Source organism: Monodon monoceros, unplaced genomic scaffold (genome assembly GCF_005190385.1).
Source record: "Monodon monoceros isolate NGI ecotype Baffin Bay Population unplaced genomic scaffold, NGI_Narwhal_1 Super_Scaffold_9, whole genome shotgun sequence".
Lineage (NCBI taxonomy): Eukaryota > Metazoa > Chordata > Mammalia > Artiodactyla > Monodontidae > Monodon > Monodon monoceros.
Genome location: NW_021703786.1, coordinates 38,510,541 through 38,530,217, shown reverse-complemented (window position 1 = coordinate 38,530,217; position 19,677 = coordinate 38,510,541). Strand labels below are relative to the sequence as shown.

The following is a 19,677-nucleotide window of genomic DNA, read 5'->3' as shown; positions in this document are numbered from 1 at the left end:
TCTGTTTCCTGTGTGTCTTCTTGGGTTTTTTTTTTTTTTTTTTTTTTGCGGTACGCGGGCCTCTCACTGCTGTGGCCTCTGCTGTTGTGGTGCATGGGCTTCTCATGGCTGTGGCTTCTCTTGTTGCGGAGCATGGGCTCTAGGCGCACGGGCTCAGTAGCTGTGGCTCGCGGGCTCTAGAGCGCATGCTCAGTAGTTGTGGCGCACAGGCTTAGTTGCTCCGCAGCATGTGGGATCTTCCCGGACCGGAGCACGAACCCGTGTCCCCTGCATTGGCAGGCGGACTCTCAACCACTGCGCCACCAGGGAAGCCCTCCTGTGTGTCTTCTACTAGCACAAACTCCCGGGTGAGAACCCTTCCTTTTGCTGTCATTTTCTACCCCGACTTGATTGGATGTTTTCTAAAGGAGGGAAGAGATACCTTTTTGTCTCAACAACAAATTTCGCAGGAGGTTCCCAGACTCCCGGTGGGGAAGCAGGATAACAGGAGGAACGGGGGCGACGCAAACAAGTGTTTCCAGACCGAGGAGGACCAGTCTTGTCAGGTCCCTCGGAGCCTCCCACTCACTGACCCCGTGTCTTCCCCGGGAGACAGAGCAGGCACCTGGAGCTCTCACCTCGCAGATGAGGAAACTGGAATGGACAGAGGTGACAGTCGTGGGGCCAGAAGAGGCGGCGCAAGGATGCCCTCCAGCCCCTCCGCGCGGCGCCGCCGAACGCCGCGGCCCCCAGCCCTCGGCCAGGTGGCGCCAGGCCCTCCTGCTGCCTGCTCACCAGCGGGAGAAGAAAGCACGCTCTCTCTTGCCTCCGATATTCCCAGGAGTTCTGAGGTTTAAGGTGGTTCAAAGAAAGGAAAACACCTACGTTTTCGAACTGCGAAGACCTCAGTCCTTGGAGGAATGATGCTCGCCCAGAGGCTGAAACTGACCCATGACGGTGGCAGCTATGTTCTTACTATGTTTGTTTTCCTCAAAAAGGATTAAAGGGGCTTCCCTGGTGGCTCAGTGGTTGAGAATCTGCCTGCCAATGCAAGGAACACAGGTTCGAGCCCTGGTCTGGGAGGATCCCACATGCCGCAGAGCAACTGGGCCTGTGAGCTACAACTACTGAGCCTGCGCGTCTGGAGCCTGTGCTCCGCAACAAGAGAGGCCGCAACAGTGAGAGGCCCGCGCACCGCGATGAAGAGTAGCCCCCGGGCTTCCCTGGTGGCACAGTGCCTGGGAGTCCGCCTGCGGATGCAGGGGGCGTGGGTTCGTGCCCCGGTCCGGGAGGATCCCGCGTGCCGCGGAGCGGCTGGGCCCGTGGGCCATGGCCGCTGAGCCTGAGCGTCCGGAGCCTGTGCTCCGCAACGGGAGGGGCCACAGCAGTGAGAGGCCTGCGTACCGCAAAACAAAACAAAACAAAACAAACAAACAAAAATAACAAACAGTGGCCCCCGCTTGCCACAACTAGAGAAAGCCCTCACACAGAAACGAAGACCCAACACAGCAAAAATAAATAAATTAATAAACTCCTACCCCCAACATCTTCTTTAAAAAAAAAAAAAAAAAAAAGGATTAAAGTAAAATCAGTAGCGTTGGGCATATGGTGACCTGTTTATAAACGTCAACGGTCTGTGAGTCTGCGTGCTTTCCAACAGGACACGTCCAAACTGCCTGCTCTACGCTCCCCCTGCAAGAACCACACTTAGAAATGGGGCTCCTGAATCAGGCCTGAGGAGTCGAGGTTGCTGGCCCTTCAGGACCGAGGCCCCCTCCAGCTCCTGCCCGTGGGAGGGGCACTTACCTCAGTAAGGCCTTTGATCTTCAGATACCCACAGAGGTACGAGTTCCCCGTGTCCACGTGCTGAAAAGACACACACAGCCTCGTTACCAATGGAGGGTCCAGCAGGAGACAGCAGGATCACGTCCGGCAGGCAGAGGCCCCTTCGAGGCCAGGGCGGCAGGTGGGTGGGGGGCGAGGGAGCCTGGATGCTGGCTCGCCCAGTGCAGCCCGGGGCTCACAGGTCCTGTGGCACGCTGAGTGTTCAACATTGAGTGAGGCCTCATTTAAGAAACTAGGAACATTTTGCGGCATTTACCAGATCTGGGGACCCAACTACTTCCAATACACCATGAGTCAAACACCAAGGCAGTGCTTAAAAGCTGCAGTGAACTCAGCCAGCCAGACGAGGTCAGCACCAAAGCAAGCGGGCTTCAACGAAGCTGGGGCGGTCCCACCACCCGGTGTTGGGGACAACGGTCTCCACCCGAAAACCACCACAGCCCTGCAAACGTCCTCACCTGCTGACCTGGGCATCGGACAGAACCGAGCAGCTGATCCAAACTCACAGGGGTCAGTAAAGAAGTTGTGTTAAAGGACACATAGCTCTAACCCAAGGCCTTAAGTTTCAAGGATGCAATTCTCACTGAATTTCAATATAGTTTGGGGTCTCACAGCTGCCAGAAAGGGTATCAGGTGGCAAGGATACTTGCTAACAAGATTAAAAACTGCACTGTAAATTGGCTAACACTTTGCATGGATTATCACCTGCTCAGGAATCAGAATTTCATCCTGGCCTCCATCCAAGCATGTGTCTCTCCCTTTCTGCCCAAATTGATCTTGATGAACTCAAACCCACCACAGCGCAGAGAGCTTCAACCGAACAACGGGCCGGCATCTCAACGAGAAAGATAACAAGGCAAGTGCTCAGCAAGAAGGTCTTGCAGCACAGCTGTGTCCAACAGCTGCTCTTTTTAATATTCCTTCCACAGTGACCTGGCCTTCACTTCACTCTTAGCTTCTTGGATGGCAGAGGAGAAAGAGAGCAATCACAGTGACAAAACAACAACAACAACAAAAGAGCAGTCAGAATCTTACAAATGTTTGAGGAACTCTTTAAACTGGAATTTCCAAAAAAAAAAGGCACCCCAGAAGCACATGAAAAGAGGCCCAACATTGTTAGTCGTCTCAGAAGTTCAAATCAAAACCACAATGAGATATCACCTCACACCCACTAGGATGGCTACAATCAAAAAGAGGGACAATAACAAGTGTTGACGAGGATGTGGATAAACTGCAGCCGCAGACACTGCTGGTGGGAATGCAAAATGATGCAGCCACTTTGGAAATCAGTCTGGCAGTTCCTCAAATGTTAAACAAATAATTACCATATGACCCAGTATTCCACTGGTAGGGAGACATCAGGAGAAAGGAAGACGTATGTCCACATAAGAACTTGTATGTGAATGCTCACAGCAGCGTGTTCATAACAGCCCCAGAGTGGAAAAAAATCCAAATACCCGTGGACCGATCAATGGATAAACAAAATGCTGTAGATCCACACAGGGGACTATTAGGCAACAATAAAAAGTCAGTAAGCACTGACACCTGCTATGATGTGGGTGAACCTTGAAACACTCTGCTCAATGGAAGAAGCTAGACACATTACTGTATGACTCCATTTACACGAAAAGTCCAGAATAAGCAAATCTTAGGTAAAAAAAAAAAAGGGGTTGCCTAGGGTTGGAGGGGCGTGACAGCTAAGGGTTCTTTTGGGGATGATGAAAACGTTCTAAAATTAGATTGCAGTGATGGTTACACAACTTTGTGACTACATTAAAAAACGACTGAATTGTACACCTTAAATGTGCGAATTGTGTTAATAGGTGTATCGTATCTCAGTAAAGCTGTTACGAAAAACAGAAAGAAAACAGGAAATAAATGAAGTTACAAAAAGCATAAGTATTCTAAGAAGGCTGAGCTCAAGAACCCAGTCCTGGCTGAAAAACCAGATGATGGAGCTATTCACACGCCACTGACTGTCTCCACGACGGACAAGCCACTCACCAGTCCGGATACAGAGCAGCATTCCTGGGTGAGACCACTGCCCCCACAACCACTCCAAGGGGCCTCCAGCCACCGGCCAGGTCCTCCACTCGGGCCGCCCTGGGACCTACCAGTCGTGCACCAACTCAATCCCCACTCCCAGCGGTTCCCAAGGAAGTTGGCACCTGACAGGAATTCAGAAACAACACACTAAGGAAAGGGAGGGGAGCTGCTGCAGTAACCAAGGCGAACTTCTCTTCTGACACTTGGCTACCCTGCCACTTGTCCCCGACCCCATCCTAAACCATCCAACTCAACAAGGGGCACAAGTTCAAGGTCACTGAAAACATGATCCTCACCAGGGATCTCACTTCTAGAATTTTATGATTAGCTGCAAAAAGTAAAAAGGCCTGTAACTTCCTACTAAACTGTCACATTTGAAGCAAAAGAGAAGGGAGATTACCACATTAGGCATCTCACCATGAAGACTGAAATAACTCAGCCACAGTACTTTTTTTATTTTTTGGCCGCACCTTGCAGCTTGCCGGATCTCAGTTCCCTGACCTGGGACTGAACCTGGGCCATGACCGTGAAAGCACCGAATCCTAACCACTGGACTGCGAGGGAACTCCTACTATTTTCAATTACAATAAATATCGTGGCTCATGATAGATATTTAAGTTTATAGACCAAAGACACAACACGGAAATGGAGTTCTCCCAATCAAAAGAAATTATCTATTCCCACAAAGCAGTAAGAAAAAAGAGGCTGATGAACGCTCTGCAGTGAGTGGAAAGAAAACGCATCCACAACTGTTTTTTAGGTGGGGGAACTACTTGCTCAGAAAAGAGGCTGTTTAAGATTTAAAATTATTAAAGGGCAAAGGGCAAGCATAAGGAAAAGACACTTACTACGTTCTGTCCTCACACAAGACCTCAAAGCTTCTGGAAAGCCTTTCAAGAGGACAGATGTTTGGGGGGGCTTCTGGGAACAGCCTAGGAGGTGAGGTATCAGACTAAGGACAAAGGGGCAAAGGGAGGAGGAGGTGGGTCCTGATGCAGGTCTGGGCAGCTAGAGAGAAGGAACAGTTTTCTAGGAGGGAGAGAAAATGGAGTATCAACCACTGCCAATCTCCTTGGGCTGGGAAGAAATGTCAAGTGTGCTCCCATTTGCATGAGAGGGGTGAGGTGCAGGAAAGAGCCGGGACAGGTGAAGCTGCAGTTCCAAAGCCATTAGGGGCTGGCAGCAGGTTCTCAGAAATCCAGGTCAAATGGGGGGAGGTGGGTGGACACGGGAAGGAAATACCGTATGAGAAATAAAGCAAGTGAGTTACATTTCCCAGTACATGGGTATCAGAGACTGGGAGGAAGCCCTGGCCGTGTCGATCAAAGTTAAGAACACGAAAGAGGGTCCCCTGGAGCCCGGAAGGAGAACAGAGGTGTAGGACAGGAAGATCTGGGCAGACAGGCCAGGGAGACTGGGAGTAGCCTGGAAGTGGCCAAAGGGCAGGGGTAGGGAGTACGAGAAGCCTGGGCCAGGAAGAGACTAGGGGTTGGGGGGCTAGGAGGCCAGCTTCTTAACAGACGATGAGGAGCCCACCCAGGATGAGGGCCCGGCCTGGGGGGTGGGGCAGGAATCAGGGTAGGTAGGCTAGGGACTCTCAAGCTCAGGGGCTAATGGAGGGAGGGGGCTGAGGAAGTCCCCCAAGGAGGAAACCCCAGGAGAAGGAGGCGGGCCCCAGAGCCTGGGCTTCCTGGGACCGAGGAAAACGTAGGGGGCAGCAGGCACGTCTCAGGCCTGAGAGGGTCCCGAGTCAGGGGGAACCACTGGAGAGCTCTTCGGGGTCCGAGAAGGGCTAGAAGGAGGGCTGGTCCTGGGGCGACAGGCCACGGGGAGATAGGGCCGGGTCTGAGGCCGCCAGTCCCCGGCTCTGGCCCGCAGAGTTGGGGTGCGCCGGAGTCTCCCGGCAGGCCCGGGCAGGAGGCCCGTCCGCGGCCGCGGGCTCGAGGGGGCGGCGGCGCGGCCCGGCCAGTGGGCGCCGCGAGAGGCCCGGCAGCCGGCTCACCTGCAGCACCACCTCCACGTCGTACGAGTTACCCTTGCTCTTCTGGTGGCCGCGGAACTTAGAGCCGCTGTAGAGCAGGCTGGTGGCCACGCCGGGCTGCTGCGTGTTGATGGGCGGCGGCGGGATGAGCGAGGCGGCGGAGGTGGCCGAGGCACCGGCCGGCGGGGGACACTCGGTGCGGACCGGCATCGCGGGGTCCCCCGGAGCCAGGGCTGGGGGAGGGGGAGGAACCACCGCCGCGCGGGAGCCGAGGAGGGTGGCCGGGGGTAAGGCCGGCGCGCGCGTGGGGCGGGAGGGGTCCACCCGCCGGCCGCCTGCGGACTGAGCGCTCCGGCCGCCACCGGGACCCCGGGACCTGCGAGCAGGGCCTCCGGGTGCTAAGCGAGCCCCCTCCCCGCCTGCGCTCGCACACACACCCCTTCCGATTGGCTCCGGCGCGCCGGGGGGCGGGAGCAGGCTAGCGCGGCGCTTCTGCCTATTGGCGGGCGGAGACAGCACGTGGCGGACACCGAGGCCCTCTGGGACTTGTAGTCTTCTTCCCGAGGCGCGGCGCGGAGGCGGGGCCTGGGCGTTTGTGATACTGATTGGCTGCGGCGTGCGCTGAGGCGCGCGGCGACGGCGCGCCGCGAGTGTCGTGCGCAACATGGCGGCGCCCAGGGAGGCTGAGGACGCCGGCGGCCGGTGAGAAGCTCCGGTCGCCGGTGAGAAGCTTCGTGCGGCCCGAGTGCGCAGCGTGCGGTCCCTCCGCTCGGTGTTCCCCGCGCTCAGATCTCGCGCGGTCGTTCTCCCAGGCCCCCGCGCGATGTGGAGGAGCTGCCTCCGGCTGCGGGGCGGGGGTCGCCACCTCCTGAACTGCCCCCGGGGTGGCCTCACCGCCTCCAGGGGGCCGGTGCCAAAACCCCCGGCCCACGCCCGGGCCTACGCGCCCCCAGCAGGTGAGGGAGGCCAGGGCGGAGCAGGCTGAGGAGTTGGCCGTACAGGGTCACAGGTCGGAAGGGAAGCCCCGGCAAGGGCAGGGACCGCCCCAGGGCGCACGCGCGTCGTTTTCTTTAGCACGTGTGGCTTTTTTCTCTTCTGTTAGGAAAGCAGAAGTCATCCTTGTTTTCAGGCGGGGAAATTCGGGTTCTGGGTCGGGATTGCCCCAAGGGAGAAGAGCAAACTCTGAGAGGTTTGCGGGGTAAAGGCCGGTCTGCCGGGCTGCTTTCTGTGTCCCCGCGACCCGGCACCGAAGGGACCTGGAGCCCGGGCTTTCAGTCTTCCATCCCGGCCACTGTCTCCGCAGCTGTCCTGACCCTTCCTCCTACTGCCTTCCCACGACCCCTGCCATCTGCTAAGGCGTTAACACCCCGTGCCTCTTCCTCCCCTTCCGACTCAGGTGAGGCTTAGAAGGTAGTGGCTCTTTCGTTGCTTCTGGGGAGAGGTTTTAGGGGTAAGAGTGGGAGTGACTCCGTTGAGTGAAGATAGTAAAGCTCTCCTTCCAGTCACTCAGTATTGATGTGCTGAGGGCGGGAGGCACCGTTGTCTTCAAGAGAGACGTAGCCTCTACCTAGGTGATGTTCAGTGTCGAGTGCAGAAGGTTGTAACACCCTGGTTAAACAGTAGCCTATATCCTGTGTGAGGAAGGTACAAAGAAGCACCTATTCCCATCTTGGGGGTTTTGAGGGTCTAGAAAGGGTCTTGGGTGAAAGGACATTTAAGCTGAGGCTTGACAGACGAGAAGGAGCTCGGTGTAGAGGAGCAGGGAGAGTGGAACGCGGGCGGCTGGAACACGTCCAGAGGTGGCAGCGGGTGAGGGAGCTCGCTGTGACACTGCCTGCTTTAGGAAATCTAGAGCTCCACAGGCAGCTTGGCATCGTGGCAGAAGCACATACCTGGGGTCTGATGCTGCTGAACCAGGAGCTGTGTGATCTTAGGCATGTGACTGCTTCGTTTGGACATCATTTTCGTCTGTGAGTTGAAGGGCTAGGTTGTCTCTGAGCGCCCTTCTGTTCCATAATTTTATACAAATAGGGAAGAGGAATGGATGTAGCAGGGAGCAGAGAACTCACCTGTCAGGGCCCAGGTGAAGGGCCTGGAGGTGATCCATGAAGAGCCAGTAAAGGGGAAGAAGAAAGGGCATCTGTGACCGTGTGATTTATGATAAGAAATGTACACATTTGGTCATTTTCTTGTACTGGCATACATCTCCTAAAACCCTTGTAGCTTACTAAGTAATGAGAGCTATGGGAGAATCTTTTGTTAAAATAGTCGGTCTTCTGTCCTAAAAGAGCTCCAGAGTGATAAAGGTGAAAGGAGGGTCTTATTACTCATAACAAGCCCCTTTCAACCACACCTGAGTGTATGTTAACAAGGTGACTTTTTCCTTAGGGAAAGCCCCTAAGGATGGCGGCTGATTGCCAGGGGAACCAAACACACTTGATTAGAGGGTTGGAAGTTTCAGCCCCACCCCCTGACCTCTGGGAAAGGGAGAGGGACTGGAGATTGAATGGAGGTTGATCACTAATTACCTGTGATTTAATCATGCCTGTGTAATGAAGCCTCCATAAAACCCCTGAACTATGGGGTTTGGAGAGCTTCAAGGTTGGGGAACACGTGGAGATGCAGGGAGGGTGCCCAGAGAGAGCATGGAAACTCGGCACCCTTTCCTCCATACCTTGCCCCACGCATCTCCTCCATTTGCCTGTCCCCGAGTTGTATCCTTTTGTAGTAAACTGGTACTCTAGTAAGTAAACTGTTCTCGTAAGTTCCGTCAACTGCTCTTGCAAGCTGTCATGCAGGACATAACTCTTGTAAGACTGAGTCCTTAATCTATGGGATCCAGCGCTGTCTCCAGGCGGGTAGTGTCAGAATTGAGTCAATTGTAGGACACTCAGCTGGTGTCTCAGAGTTGATCAGTGGTATCCGATCGGTAGGGATCCCTAACCCTAACCGCCCCCCCTCCACGTTTGGAGCATAGTATCTGTGTGAGTGTGTAGCGTTGTTTTTCCTTTACAGCACCTCAGGGAGGCAGCACACGAGCGAAGGGGACACGTTCAGGAATTCCCTTAAGTTTCCTCAATCAGAGGGTTCATCCAGTTGGTGGGTGCCACTTGCCGTCATGGTGGCACTGACCTGCCCGTGTTCCTTTCTACTGCAGACTTGCTAGCTTCGGCTCTTGGTAGGTTGTCAAATGTGGAGGAAGATAAGAGTGGGTGAAAGAGTGCCGAGCAGTGGGACGGAGCGTCTCGCACCGACCTGAGCGCTCTGCTTTTCCGACCTGAGCGTCTGTGCGTCTTTGGAGGAGTGGAAGGTTAAACCCAAGTGGTGGCTTCTCCGTGAAGACTTGGAGAGGCAAGTAGATTGAACTTGGCTCCTTAGGGACAGCTGTGCCATTGAAGGTTGTCGGAAGGCGAGGAGGGGGTTAGGAGAGGGTCACCGGGCTGTGTGGCGTCCAGCCCCGTACCAGCCGTTGGAGCCGTCAGCCGCTTAGAGGGGAAGGTGTTCGGAGAGGCTGCCTGTCCAGCTGAGGACGACACCGGTGAGGGCAAGGCTGGGGGTCTCCTCTGTTTACAAGTTGTCTGTCGCCTGCACAAGTGGTTTAGCTTCTCAGCCTCTGCCGCATCTTCAGAGGCTGCTTGTGCTGGGTTGAGGCAGATGCTGTAGATAAGGAGGCCGGCCTGCCACCCGTTTTTGTTAATAAAGGTTTATTGGAACCCAGCCCTGCTCATTCACTGACATGCATGTAGGGCTGCTTTCACCACAGTGCAGAGTTGGCTGGCTGCACCAGAGACTGGATGGCCTGCAAAGCCTGAAATACTTTATTTGGCTCTCGGCAGAAGTGTGCCAGCCCCTGCTCTGGATGCTAGAACAATTTGGAGAAGAGGTGCGTTGAAGGATTTTTTAACAGCTTTATTGCGATGTGATGCGCTTACAGTTCGCTCACTGAAAGTGTACAACTCAGTGGTTTTCAGTATACCCAAAGGGGTTGTGCAGCCATCGATTCTAGAACATTCTTATCGCCCCAAAGAATCCCTGTACCCTTTAGCTACCACTCTCCGAGTACCCCCTCAGTCCCTCCAGGCCTAGACAGCCACTGCTTTATTATCTGTGTCTGTAGATTTCCCTAGTTTGGATATTTCATATAAATGGAATGTGGCTCTTTTGACTGGCTTTTTTTCATTCAGCATGTTTTCAAGGTTTATCCCAGGGGTGACACGTGTCAGTACTCCATTCTCTTTCACAGCTGATAACATTCCATTGTAGGGACACACCATGTCTTATTTATGCAGTCATCCATTGGTGAACGTTTGGGTGGTTTCCATCTTTTGGTGTTCTGAATGCCTCTGTAAACACTTGAGTACAGGTTTTTGTGTGGGCATATGTTTTCATTTCTCACAGGCAGGTATCTAAGAGTAGAATTGCTGGATCAAATGGTACCTAACTCTCTGAGGAACTGCCACCCTGCTTTCCAAGGTGGCATTTCCACCAGCAATGTATGAAGTTCCCAGTTTCTCAGCCTCCTTCCCAACATCTGTCTTTTTGGTCATAGCCATCCTAGTGGGTGTGAAGTGGTGTCTCGGGGCTTTGCTTTGCACTCCCCTGATGATGAATGATGTCAAACATCTTTTCGTGTGCTTTTTGGACACTTGTACATTTTCTTTGGAGAAATGTCTATTCAGATCCTTTGACCATTTCTTAGTTGGGTTATTTGTCTTTTTATTATTGAATTGCAAGAGTTCTTTATATAGCTGGCCCAAAGAATTCTGAAACTTGAAAACGCTCTGTCACAGCCGCCCCAGGATTATGGGTAGAGGGACCCCGAGTCAGAATCTAACTTTAAGGCTTAAGGCCCGCCAGGTGGCACTGTTTAGAAAGAGAAAGGTATTGAGGCAGCTCTGGGAAGGCACGTCCGCTGTTCCTGGTGCACTGTGGTGGTTGCAGTTCTGAGGCTTTGAGTCTTTCCAAAGGAAAGGCCAGCCCGGAAATTAAGGCTGGTAGAAGGATCACTCACTAGAAAATCGCCTGTTTCTTTATACGTATTGAAGCAGCCTCGCAGGAGAAAGGGAGCCAGTGGACATTACTTTCCAGTTCAGCACTCTTCACAGGAGCAGCTCGTTAATGTTCTCTGCTTATATAGCCTGGTTTCTTGTGGCAGCTTTTAAAATTCAATGCGTTTTCACATACCCATTTCTTTGTATCTACATAGTCCTTAAAATTGTCACTTAAAAGGCACCAAGTGTGGTTTTGCCACAGAAACAGATGTTCTGTAAAGGGAGTGATTCATACTCAAAATAGACCTGTTCTGTGTGATCCTACAAGACTAGCCTGTCTCCTGCCTGTAAGGATGGGGTTTCCATTGCTGGTAGCTCGCCCTCTGTCACTGAGGATATGGGTGCTTCACAGGCTCCTAATCTCATGACTTGTCTTATGAGACCCAAGACCTTGGAGGGTCCAGGGAGAAAACCTCCATCTTTTGACATTGTTGGGGAGCATGGATCCCGCCAAGTGTATTTTCCAGATCCTGGTCTCGTTGCCTGTGTGAACCCCCTACTTGGCTCCCCCACCCTCCTCGCTGGGACCTGCCGGCCTCCTCCCCAGATGTGGGCCTCTGCAGCCATCGTGGGCACACAGACACACACAGACACACACACACAGACACACACACACACACACACACACTCTGAAAGCCATCAGCACGGTTGGGCCTGCCCTGCTCTTCTGCAGCTCTCAGGTGCCGTCTGGCTGCTTGGAGGTCTTCCTTTGGCCCAGAGGAGATGAGTCTTCTTGGGTTTAGTGTCCGTCTACCCACGAGACAGTACGTGCCTCGAGGGCAGGGTAGCTTTGAGTCCTGCCCTGGAAGGGGGTTAGTCGTCACCAAGTTTGCTCCAAGACTGGAGTTTGCCCTCCCCTCAGCGCAGCCCTGAACCCGCCTGGCCGGCATCTCTGATCAGCACAGAGGTGGAATTGGCCAGGACAGAGGAGGGGGGCAGAGGTAAGAAGACCCCCTCATGGGAGACATCGCTGTCCCGGCAGCTTTGGGAGGTTCAGCCTGTGCCGTCAGTCTCTGCTCTGTCCTTTCTTTGACCGCCAGGTCTCTTGGGCCCATTTCCCATGGCCGTGTGGGGCATGTGGCAGAATGCTCTCTGCCACATCCCTGGGGGGGGTCCCTCCCCCAGGGATGAGTCAGCCTTCAGATTCCCCCACCCCCCACTTCCTGCCTGGTCTGGCTTTGGACTTGCTGCCCAGCCAGGCACTGGAGAACATGCTGGACATCGTCTGGGCACCCCGACTGAGGCCTCCAGACAGATGCAGGGGCCTCCAGTCTCGTGTCGGCGGGGCTGCCGCCCCTAGCCTCTTACTCAGAAGCCACCGATCCATGTGGAGTGGGGAGACCCTTGGGTGCTGTGTGGAAGTCGGGGTGGTCAGTCAGAATCAGCAGTGGTGGTACAGGCTCCTCCTGAGTCTCCACAGCATTTTAAACTGCGCTTTTGAAAAATCTTCCCAGCAGAAAGGAAGAGGTTCTATCAGAATGTCAGCATCACACAGGGTGAAGGTGAGTGTCTGGAATTTTCACTGCCTCTTTTGTTTCTGTGAATGGGTGGAAACACTTTTCACCTCCAGCCAGCTCCTCAGTGAGCTTGACCTTGGCGCTCTCGTCGGGTGTGTTTCTGTAAGCCACCCACCCTCCAGAAGGATCTCGGGGCGTCTTTGCACCGAATCAAGTAGCTAAATATAGGGGTGGTCACTCGATTCTGCTTATTAACCCCTGAGAGGTTTTCATCTGTTCTTTCAAGCTGGCTTTGAGATCAATCTGGACCACAGGAAGCTGAGGACTCCCCAAGCCAAGCTCTTCACCGTCCCCAGCGAGGCCCTGGCCGTCGCTGTGGCCACTGAGTGGGACTCCCAGCAGGACACCATCAAGACATACACCATGCACCTGGTAATAGGTCGCAGCCCGTGCCCGAGGCTGCCACGGGCTTCGTGGAGCACCGGGCAGAATTAGGGATCCTCTCCCGATTTCGATAAGGCCCTGGGGGCTGTGGGCACCCACCCCACCCCCACCCCCAGGGCCTGGTTCCTCCCTGGGTCTCAGGACACAATCCTTCCCTGGCCGCCAGCTCTCTTATTTCCCTCTGGGGCAGCCGTTCCTTTGTTTTGTCAGCTCTGAGGGTCTGTGATGGTCTGGGTCATGTGCTGGTCATGGACATGCTGGTCATGCCTGCTGTCCATCTCCTCAGCAGCACGTAGCCAGCCTGGCCTCAGCTCAGTTCGCACTCAGCAGGGTTGGTGGCGGTGCAGACCCTCCCTGAGAAGCTGGCCTCCCTGAGGCCCTAGAGGAGCAGCTGGGGGAGAGGCCCACTTGGTCACCTTGGGCAACTTGCCGCCCCTTGGGCAAGGTCCCCACCCTGAAAAGTGGGTGGTGGTCAGGATGGGACCAGACGATGCATCGAGAGTCTGTGCTTCCCGGCACATGGACCCAGGCCCCAGGCAGGCTTCTCAGCCTCTCTGCCCGCGTGCCAGCTCCCCTGGAGTGTCCAGGGAACAGGGGACACGGGCTGCAGACGGAGCCTTCGGGTAGCTCAGCAGCCTGTGGGCCACAAGGCAGATCTGGAAAAACCGTCCTGCCCCTGGGTTGGCTGGCTTGTCCCCTGCTTTCTGAGGCGGGGAGTTGGCGGGTGAGCTTCTCAGCCAGATCCAGGAATGCCTCCACGTTGCCTTCGCTGGACCTGATCTCCCTGGGCCTGGCTTCCCACGTCTCTGTAATGGTTACAGTGATAGTACCTCCTGGAAAGGGTTGTGGTGAGGATTGAATTAAACACTGCAGAGCCTGGTAGTGCAGAGACTGAGACCTTGGGGGAGTTCATTGTTCCTGGGGCCTGGGCAGTGTCCTCGGGACTGGCTGTGCTGACGGGCTCTCTCTGCCTTTGATCCAGACCACACTGTGCAACACGTCTCTAGACAACCCGACCCAGCGAGACAAGGACCAGCTCATCTGGGCAGCCGCAAAGTTCCTGGACACTGACACCGTCTGGTAATGGACATGCGGGCAGCCTCCCCAGGGCCTGAGCGAGTCCCTCAGGCTGTTTGACTGAAGCCTTCTCAGTGGAGGAGAGGGCAGGCCCTTACCTCCTCAGCACTCAGCTGCTCTGCAGACCCCAGGCGGGAGGGCACGGGCTGCCCCAGCGTCGGGCCGGCCCTCTCCCACAGCCAGCAGCTGTCCCCTGGCCTGGGGCGGGATAGGCTGGTGGCCTCTGCAGCTCTCTCAGGCTCCAGGACCCAGGGGGTCATGTCCGGCCACCGCACGTTCTCACGTAGGTCGCCTGCTCCCCACTTGTCCTCTGGGTCACGGATGGCCCGACCTTGGTATCCAGCGGCCAGACCTCCTCGTCTGCATCCTCCCTGCGCCTGGGTTCTCTCGCGGGTGGGTCAGGGATGTTGACAGGAAGTGGAAGGAATAACCGAGCAGCCCCATGTCTGCCGCCTGAATGCTCCGACACCCGGGTACCTCCAGGATGGCACGTGAAATCGGCACTGGGGCGAGGGGACAGAGGTGTCCCTGCAGAGGCCGCTGGTACTGCTGGTGGAAAGTCCGCGCTGTTTGCGTTAGGGACCGTTTGGTTACAGGGAAGAGTACCCTTCCAGCCCAGCTCAGAGAAGGGGGTTTTCTTGGAGACCATCCCAGTACTGAGAGCAGTTGCGGGTGGGAGCCCCCTCTGCCCTGGGGGCCACTCCTTTCCCCTGGGCAGCCGCCTCCCCGCACCCTCGTGACCTCCCTGCCACTTCTGCTCACACTGGCCTGGCCTCCCCGGCACCCCCAGGCTTCCATCCCAGGAGGCCTTGCAGCTCAGCTCCCCTCAGCTGACCTCATCTCGGTCTCTTGGTCAGAACAGTGGTGTGGCCTGGCATCGGTGGTGCCGGGCAGGGCCGCTGCGGCCGCATCTGTGGCTGGGAGGCACGTGGGCAGACAGGCAGCTGGCCCGTGGCCGGGGCGCCGCCTCTTGGGAGGGGCTGGCAGGCAGGACGAGTGACTGAGCTTCTGGCGCAGCATCCTGGGACCAAGGGGGTGTGGGTCTGGGGACAGTGTTAGTGTTGAGGGCAGCACCAGGGCAGCACTGCAGGCAGTGACCTGTCGATAACTGGGGGTGTTCGGGACAGTGGGCCTCAAAGTCAAACTTACGCAGAACCCCTGGAGGGCTTGTGAAGCTGCAGGCTGCTGGTCTCCACCCCCAGAGGGTGGGGCCTGAGGATGCGCATTTCCAGCGAGGTCCAGGGTGAGCCCTGGGCCACACTTTGAGAACCACTGCTTTAGGGGAAAGGCGCGGGGGCGGGGGTAGGGGGTGGAGAGGTCTGCTGTTGCGTCTTGTGTATCTGTGTCTGTCGCTGGATGAAAGAATTGTACTTTTTTTATTAATGGAGGTGCTTTTGCACTGAATTAGCTGCAGGGTGGAAGAACCAGAGACGCTGGTGGAGCTGCAGAGGAACGAGTGGGACCCAGTCATAGGCTGGGCCGAGAGGAGGTGAGCCGCTCAGCGCTGGGCAGGCCAGGGTCCAGGCCATGCTGGACAGCCGAGGCCCTGAGCTGGTCAGCGTTCTGAGTTCAGAGCACCCAGGGGACTCAGGACAGGGCCACCTTGGGGGAAAATGCTGTTCAGTGCTTCTTCCCCCATTGGCTGTGTGACCTTGGGCTAGTGACTTGATCTCTCTGAGCTCCCTTGTCTGTGAGTGAGGCTCATAATCCCTCCCTTCCCAGGGTGTTGGGAGGTGTACGTGAAGTGATGCACCCTGCTTGGCACACACTGAATGCTCGCATTGGCAGATACCGCCCTGCTCGTTGTCACAGTTGCTGTGCAGTCGTATACACAATCACAAAGCAGCGTGTGTGATCCTCACACATGGAGAAAAGTCTGGACAGGTGAACCTGTGGGTGGGAGGTTTCCAGGGATTGATGATGCCCAGTGCTTTTTCTTGGCAGGAAGACTCTTGTGCAGAATTGAACAGGCCATTGATATGGCACAGTTGATTCAGTTTCATTTCATTCCCAGGGGATTCGCAAAGGGCTCTGACCCTGTGCTCCCTTGACCACAGTATTTTGTAAGTGTGCGTACATGGAGTGGTTTTGGCATAGCGTTTTTTATCTGTACACATTTCCTGAGCACCCACGATGTGTCGGCATCCTTGGGTTTTGTAGTAAGAGGCATAGCCAGTGTGCTGAAGGATCAGATAAAACCGAACAACTAGATGCCACGTGAGAACCGCAAAGATGCGATGCCATTTTGGAGTGCAGTGAAATGGAGCAGTAGTTTGGTGCCTGCAGGCCTTTACTGTGGTACAGAATTGTCAGCTTTTTGTGGCAGTTGAAATTTCTCACCCGTAGCAGATTACAGGAAAACGTGGCCACTTCCTGTGTTCCATTTGTACTATTGGAAATTTCGGAAAGACTGTTCCTAAACCAATGGGAAAAATCAGTGATATGTGAGAGGAAATTACAAAAATTGCTTTTATTCCATTGTTTTTTCCTGCATTTTATGTAGTTAAGATTGTTCTTGAAAATGTATCGTTCTTGAAGCTAGCTCATGTCCCAGACTAAAAACAGTGCCTTGTGTATGGTAGAGGCTTAATAAATGTGTGAAAAAATGATTGCCTGATACAGGACATACACAACTATTGTAAAGAAAACAATATTTAAAAGACGTCTTTTATGGCTCATATGTGAGGACTTTTCTGCAAGGGTTTGAAACGCAGGCAGCCCATAGTTCTGATGGACGTTCAGGCCGATGAATTCGAATTTCAGGAGCTATAGGTGACCCCCTGCTTCCTGACTGGCCAGCTGTGCCTCCATGCAGAGCTGTTTCTTGCCCTCTGCTCTTGGTGGCAGAAGGCTACTAGGTCAGGAGGCCACTGACTGCAGTGGCAGGTGCTGTCCGCATTCCCAGCTGTCCCCTGAAGGGGCACACGTGTGCTCAGCAGGCTGGGGCTCTGCTTCTGGGCAGAAGCTGGGCTGCACAGCAGGACAGACAGACGTGCAGCCTCTTCCTTTTAGATACGGCGTGAAGATCGGCTCCTCCACCAGCATCATGGGGCCCAGCATCCCAGCCCGGACTCGGGAGGTGCTGGTCAGCCACCTGGCCTCTTACAACACGTGGGCCCTACAAGGTACGTGGTGCTTCCTGTCGGCCAGGGAGGACGGGCTGGGGGTGGAGGGCTGTCATGCTAACCTGTCCCCTGGTCCACGGGCCAGCAGGTTCACACCCTCTCTGGGGGACGTGGCTCTCCCCTCTTCAGGAGTCTCCATTCAGGTCTCCCTGGCCTGGCTCGGATCACGGGGTGGAGTGCTCGCTCTGATGGGCCGGGGCCCGCCCCAGGCAGGAGCAGAGCAGGGATCCCCGAGGGAGAGCAGAGCGCTCCTTGAGAAGTGTGGCGAAGGCTCTGTCCCCCGCCTGGCGACTGCCCTGTGTGGGATGGGGGCCCCGGGTCCTGACCTGGCTGTGTCCCTGCAGGGATTGAGTTTGTGGTGAGCCAGCTCAAGTCCATGGTGCTGACCTTGGGCCTGATCGACTTGCACCTGACGGTGGAGCAGGCTGTGCTGCTGTCGCGCCTGGAGGAGGCCTTCCAGGTGAGGCGCAGCCCCAAGGCAGACTCCCCAAAGGGCACCCCGCCGTGTACACGCGGAGCCCGGATGCTAAGGCCCAAGGCAGACTCCCCGAGTGGCACCCCGCCATGTACACGCGGAGCCCAGACGCTAAGGCCCGTAGAGGTGTTGTCGCATCACAACGGTAGCAAACCACGGTGGTGCTGCTCAGCCCTCCCTCACCGCCTCGCCGCCTCTTCTCAGCACCGTGTCGGGCGAGGGCTCTTGTTTCCCATCTTGCACAGGAGGAATCCGAGGCGCGGGCGACCCCTGAGATGATGCCAGAGGCGGGTCTTGGGGCCCCCTCTGCGGGTGGAGGTTCAGGCCGGTTCGGGCACAGCTGCAGGCTGGGCCCCTCAAGATAAGCAGGGGCCGCGTGGGTGCTTCTAGAAGGAGGCTGAGCCTGCCCACCCGGACGTGCGCACGGCGGGCCCTCGGGGCTGCTGCTTGTGCACGTTTGGTTCAGGGGGCTCAGAATTCACAGGGCTCTGCTGCACTGCCGTCTGCGTTTTTAGCTCAGAATGATGGTGCCCTCTGCAGTGCCCTTGTCACTTCTCCAGCCTCAGAAGGTTGACTGCTGCTACAGATTGGCTCCCAGCATGATGAAAACCCTTTTGTAGTGACAGCATTTTCCAAGTTCGTCTAGTCGTCCGCTCAGGAAAATGCCAGGGGATAAAACTGCTTCTGTGTTGTGAGAGGCCGGCTACTCTCTGGTGTGAGAAAGGGTTGGATGGGAAGAGGGCGATCTGGGCCTGGAGGCGGCAGCCAGGAAGCCTGGTTTCCAGTCCGGGCTCTACTTTTGGCTGTGGGGTCCGAGTGGGGCCATCGTTCCCTGAACCTCACGTTCCACCCACCGCAAAACAGTTCTCTGAGAGTATAAAACGCCCTTCAGATGTTCTGGGCCACCTGAAATGCAGGTAGATCTCGAGTTCCTGGGTGGGGGGCCCACGCCTCTGGGCCCCTGGCCAGGGAGGGGCCCACAGGGTGGGCTGGAGTCGCACTGACAGCCATGCTCAGGACAGGGCTCCTCCTGGAGAGAGTGTCTGCAGCCCTGCCCAGTATAGACATGCCGGCCTCTGCTGCCCCAGCCTCCCCCAGGAGCCCGGCTGCAGCGACCGTGTGGCCCTGGCTGGTCTATTCATCCCCCCCACACCGGGGCACTTACAGCCCTGCCCAGTGAGGCAGCTCATGGAGGGTGACACTTTGCAGACTGCCTCACGTCAGCCTCCCCGTGGGAAGGTCAGGCCCCTGGGGGAGATGCACGTGTGGCCGTACCCACGAGCACAGTGCCTGCTCTCCCCCCCCCCCCCCCCCACCGCGTTTTCTCACCTGTCGCTCCCCCTGCGTGTCTCTCATGTTCGAGCGGGATCAGAGCCTACTCTCCTCAGCTATGGGACGTCGTGGCTCTGGCCAGTCACCCAGTGGCCTGTCCCGTCCTCCCCTCAGATCCAGAAGTGGGGCAACGTCGAGTGGGCCCACGACTACGAGCTGCAGGACCTGCGGGCGCGCACGGCCGCCGGCGCCCTCTTTGTGCACCTCTGCTCCGAGAGCTCGGCCGTCAAGCACAAGCTGCCGCAGGGGTGAGGCCGGGCCCCGGGCCGCGCGGCTGGTGGAGGCCAGCTTGCGCCGAGGCAGGGGGCGTGGGTATGAGTGATTACATTGAACGATCCTTTGCCTCGAAGCGCATGGAGCCTCCACTCATTGCTCCGGTCACCTCTGGGTCCCCGAGGCCACCCTGCCTACCCACAGGGCACGTGCTGCTGGGCCGGACCCTTCCACCGGGGAGCTCTCAGTGGCCCTTAGCCCCAAGGCTTTTGTTTTCCGGTTTTTAATCAGTCTATTAAAACTGAGTCCCTCTTGGTCCGAGCCATCTGTTTCTGCTTGTTTGTTCCTACTATTTTAGCAAAAATGATTTACTCTTAAAAATAGAGAGTAGGGTTTCCCTGCTGGCGCAGTGGTTACGAATCCGCCTGCCAATGCAGGGGACATGGTTTCGAGCCCTGGTCCGGGAAGATCCCACATGCCACGGAGCAGCTAAGCCCGTGCGCCACAAGTACTGAGCCTGCGCTCTAAAGCCCGTGAGCCACAACTACTGAGCCCTCGTGCCTAGAGCCCATGCTCCGCAACAGGAGAAGCCACGGCAATGAGAAGCCCACGCCCCGCAACGAAGAGTAGCCCCCGCTCGCCGCAACTAGAG

At 56.2% G+C, this 19,677-nt stretch overlaps 2 protein-coding genes across 3 annotated transcripts in view; one reads left to right on the top strand and one right to left on the bottom strand.

The window, feature by feature from the left end:
• GID4 (GID complex subunit 4 homolog) overlaps positions 1-6,517 on the bottom strand; it is a 16,524-nt gene extending 10,007 nt beyond the window's left edge. The window contains exons 1-2 of the mRNA XM_029211056.1: positions 5,873-6,517; positions 1,786-1,845 (exon numbers count right to left, since the gene is read on the bottom strand). Of these exons, the coding sequence (XP_029066889.1) occupies positions 1,786-1,845; positions 5,873-6,517 (705 nt within the window). The remainder of the gene's footprint in view (positions 1-1,785; positions 1,846-5,872) is intronic.
• ATPAF2 (ATP synthase mitochondrial F1 complex assembly factor 2) lies at positions 6,515-19,677 on the top strand. Of its 2 annotated transcripts, XM_029211057.1 has the most exons (9): positions 6,515-6,807; positions 12,357-12,404; positions 12,646-12,791; positions 13,786-13,883; positions 15,289-15,369; positions 16,893-17,005; positions 17,350-17,465; positions 18,927-19,060; positions 19,610-19,677. In XM_029211057.1, exons 1-9 carry the CDS (start codon positions 6,675-6,677, stop codon positions 19,653-19,655), a joined length of 915 nt encoding a protein of 304 aa, XP_029066890.1. In that variant the 5' UTR covers positions 6,515-6,674; the 3' UTR covers positions 19,656-19,677. The 2 variants fall into 2 exon arrangements, with proteins under 2 accessions (XP_029066890.1, XP_029066892.1); XM_029211059.1 differs by lacking the exon at positions 19,610-19,677 and having other exon boundaries at positions 12,360-12,404; positions 18,927-19,574.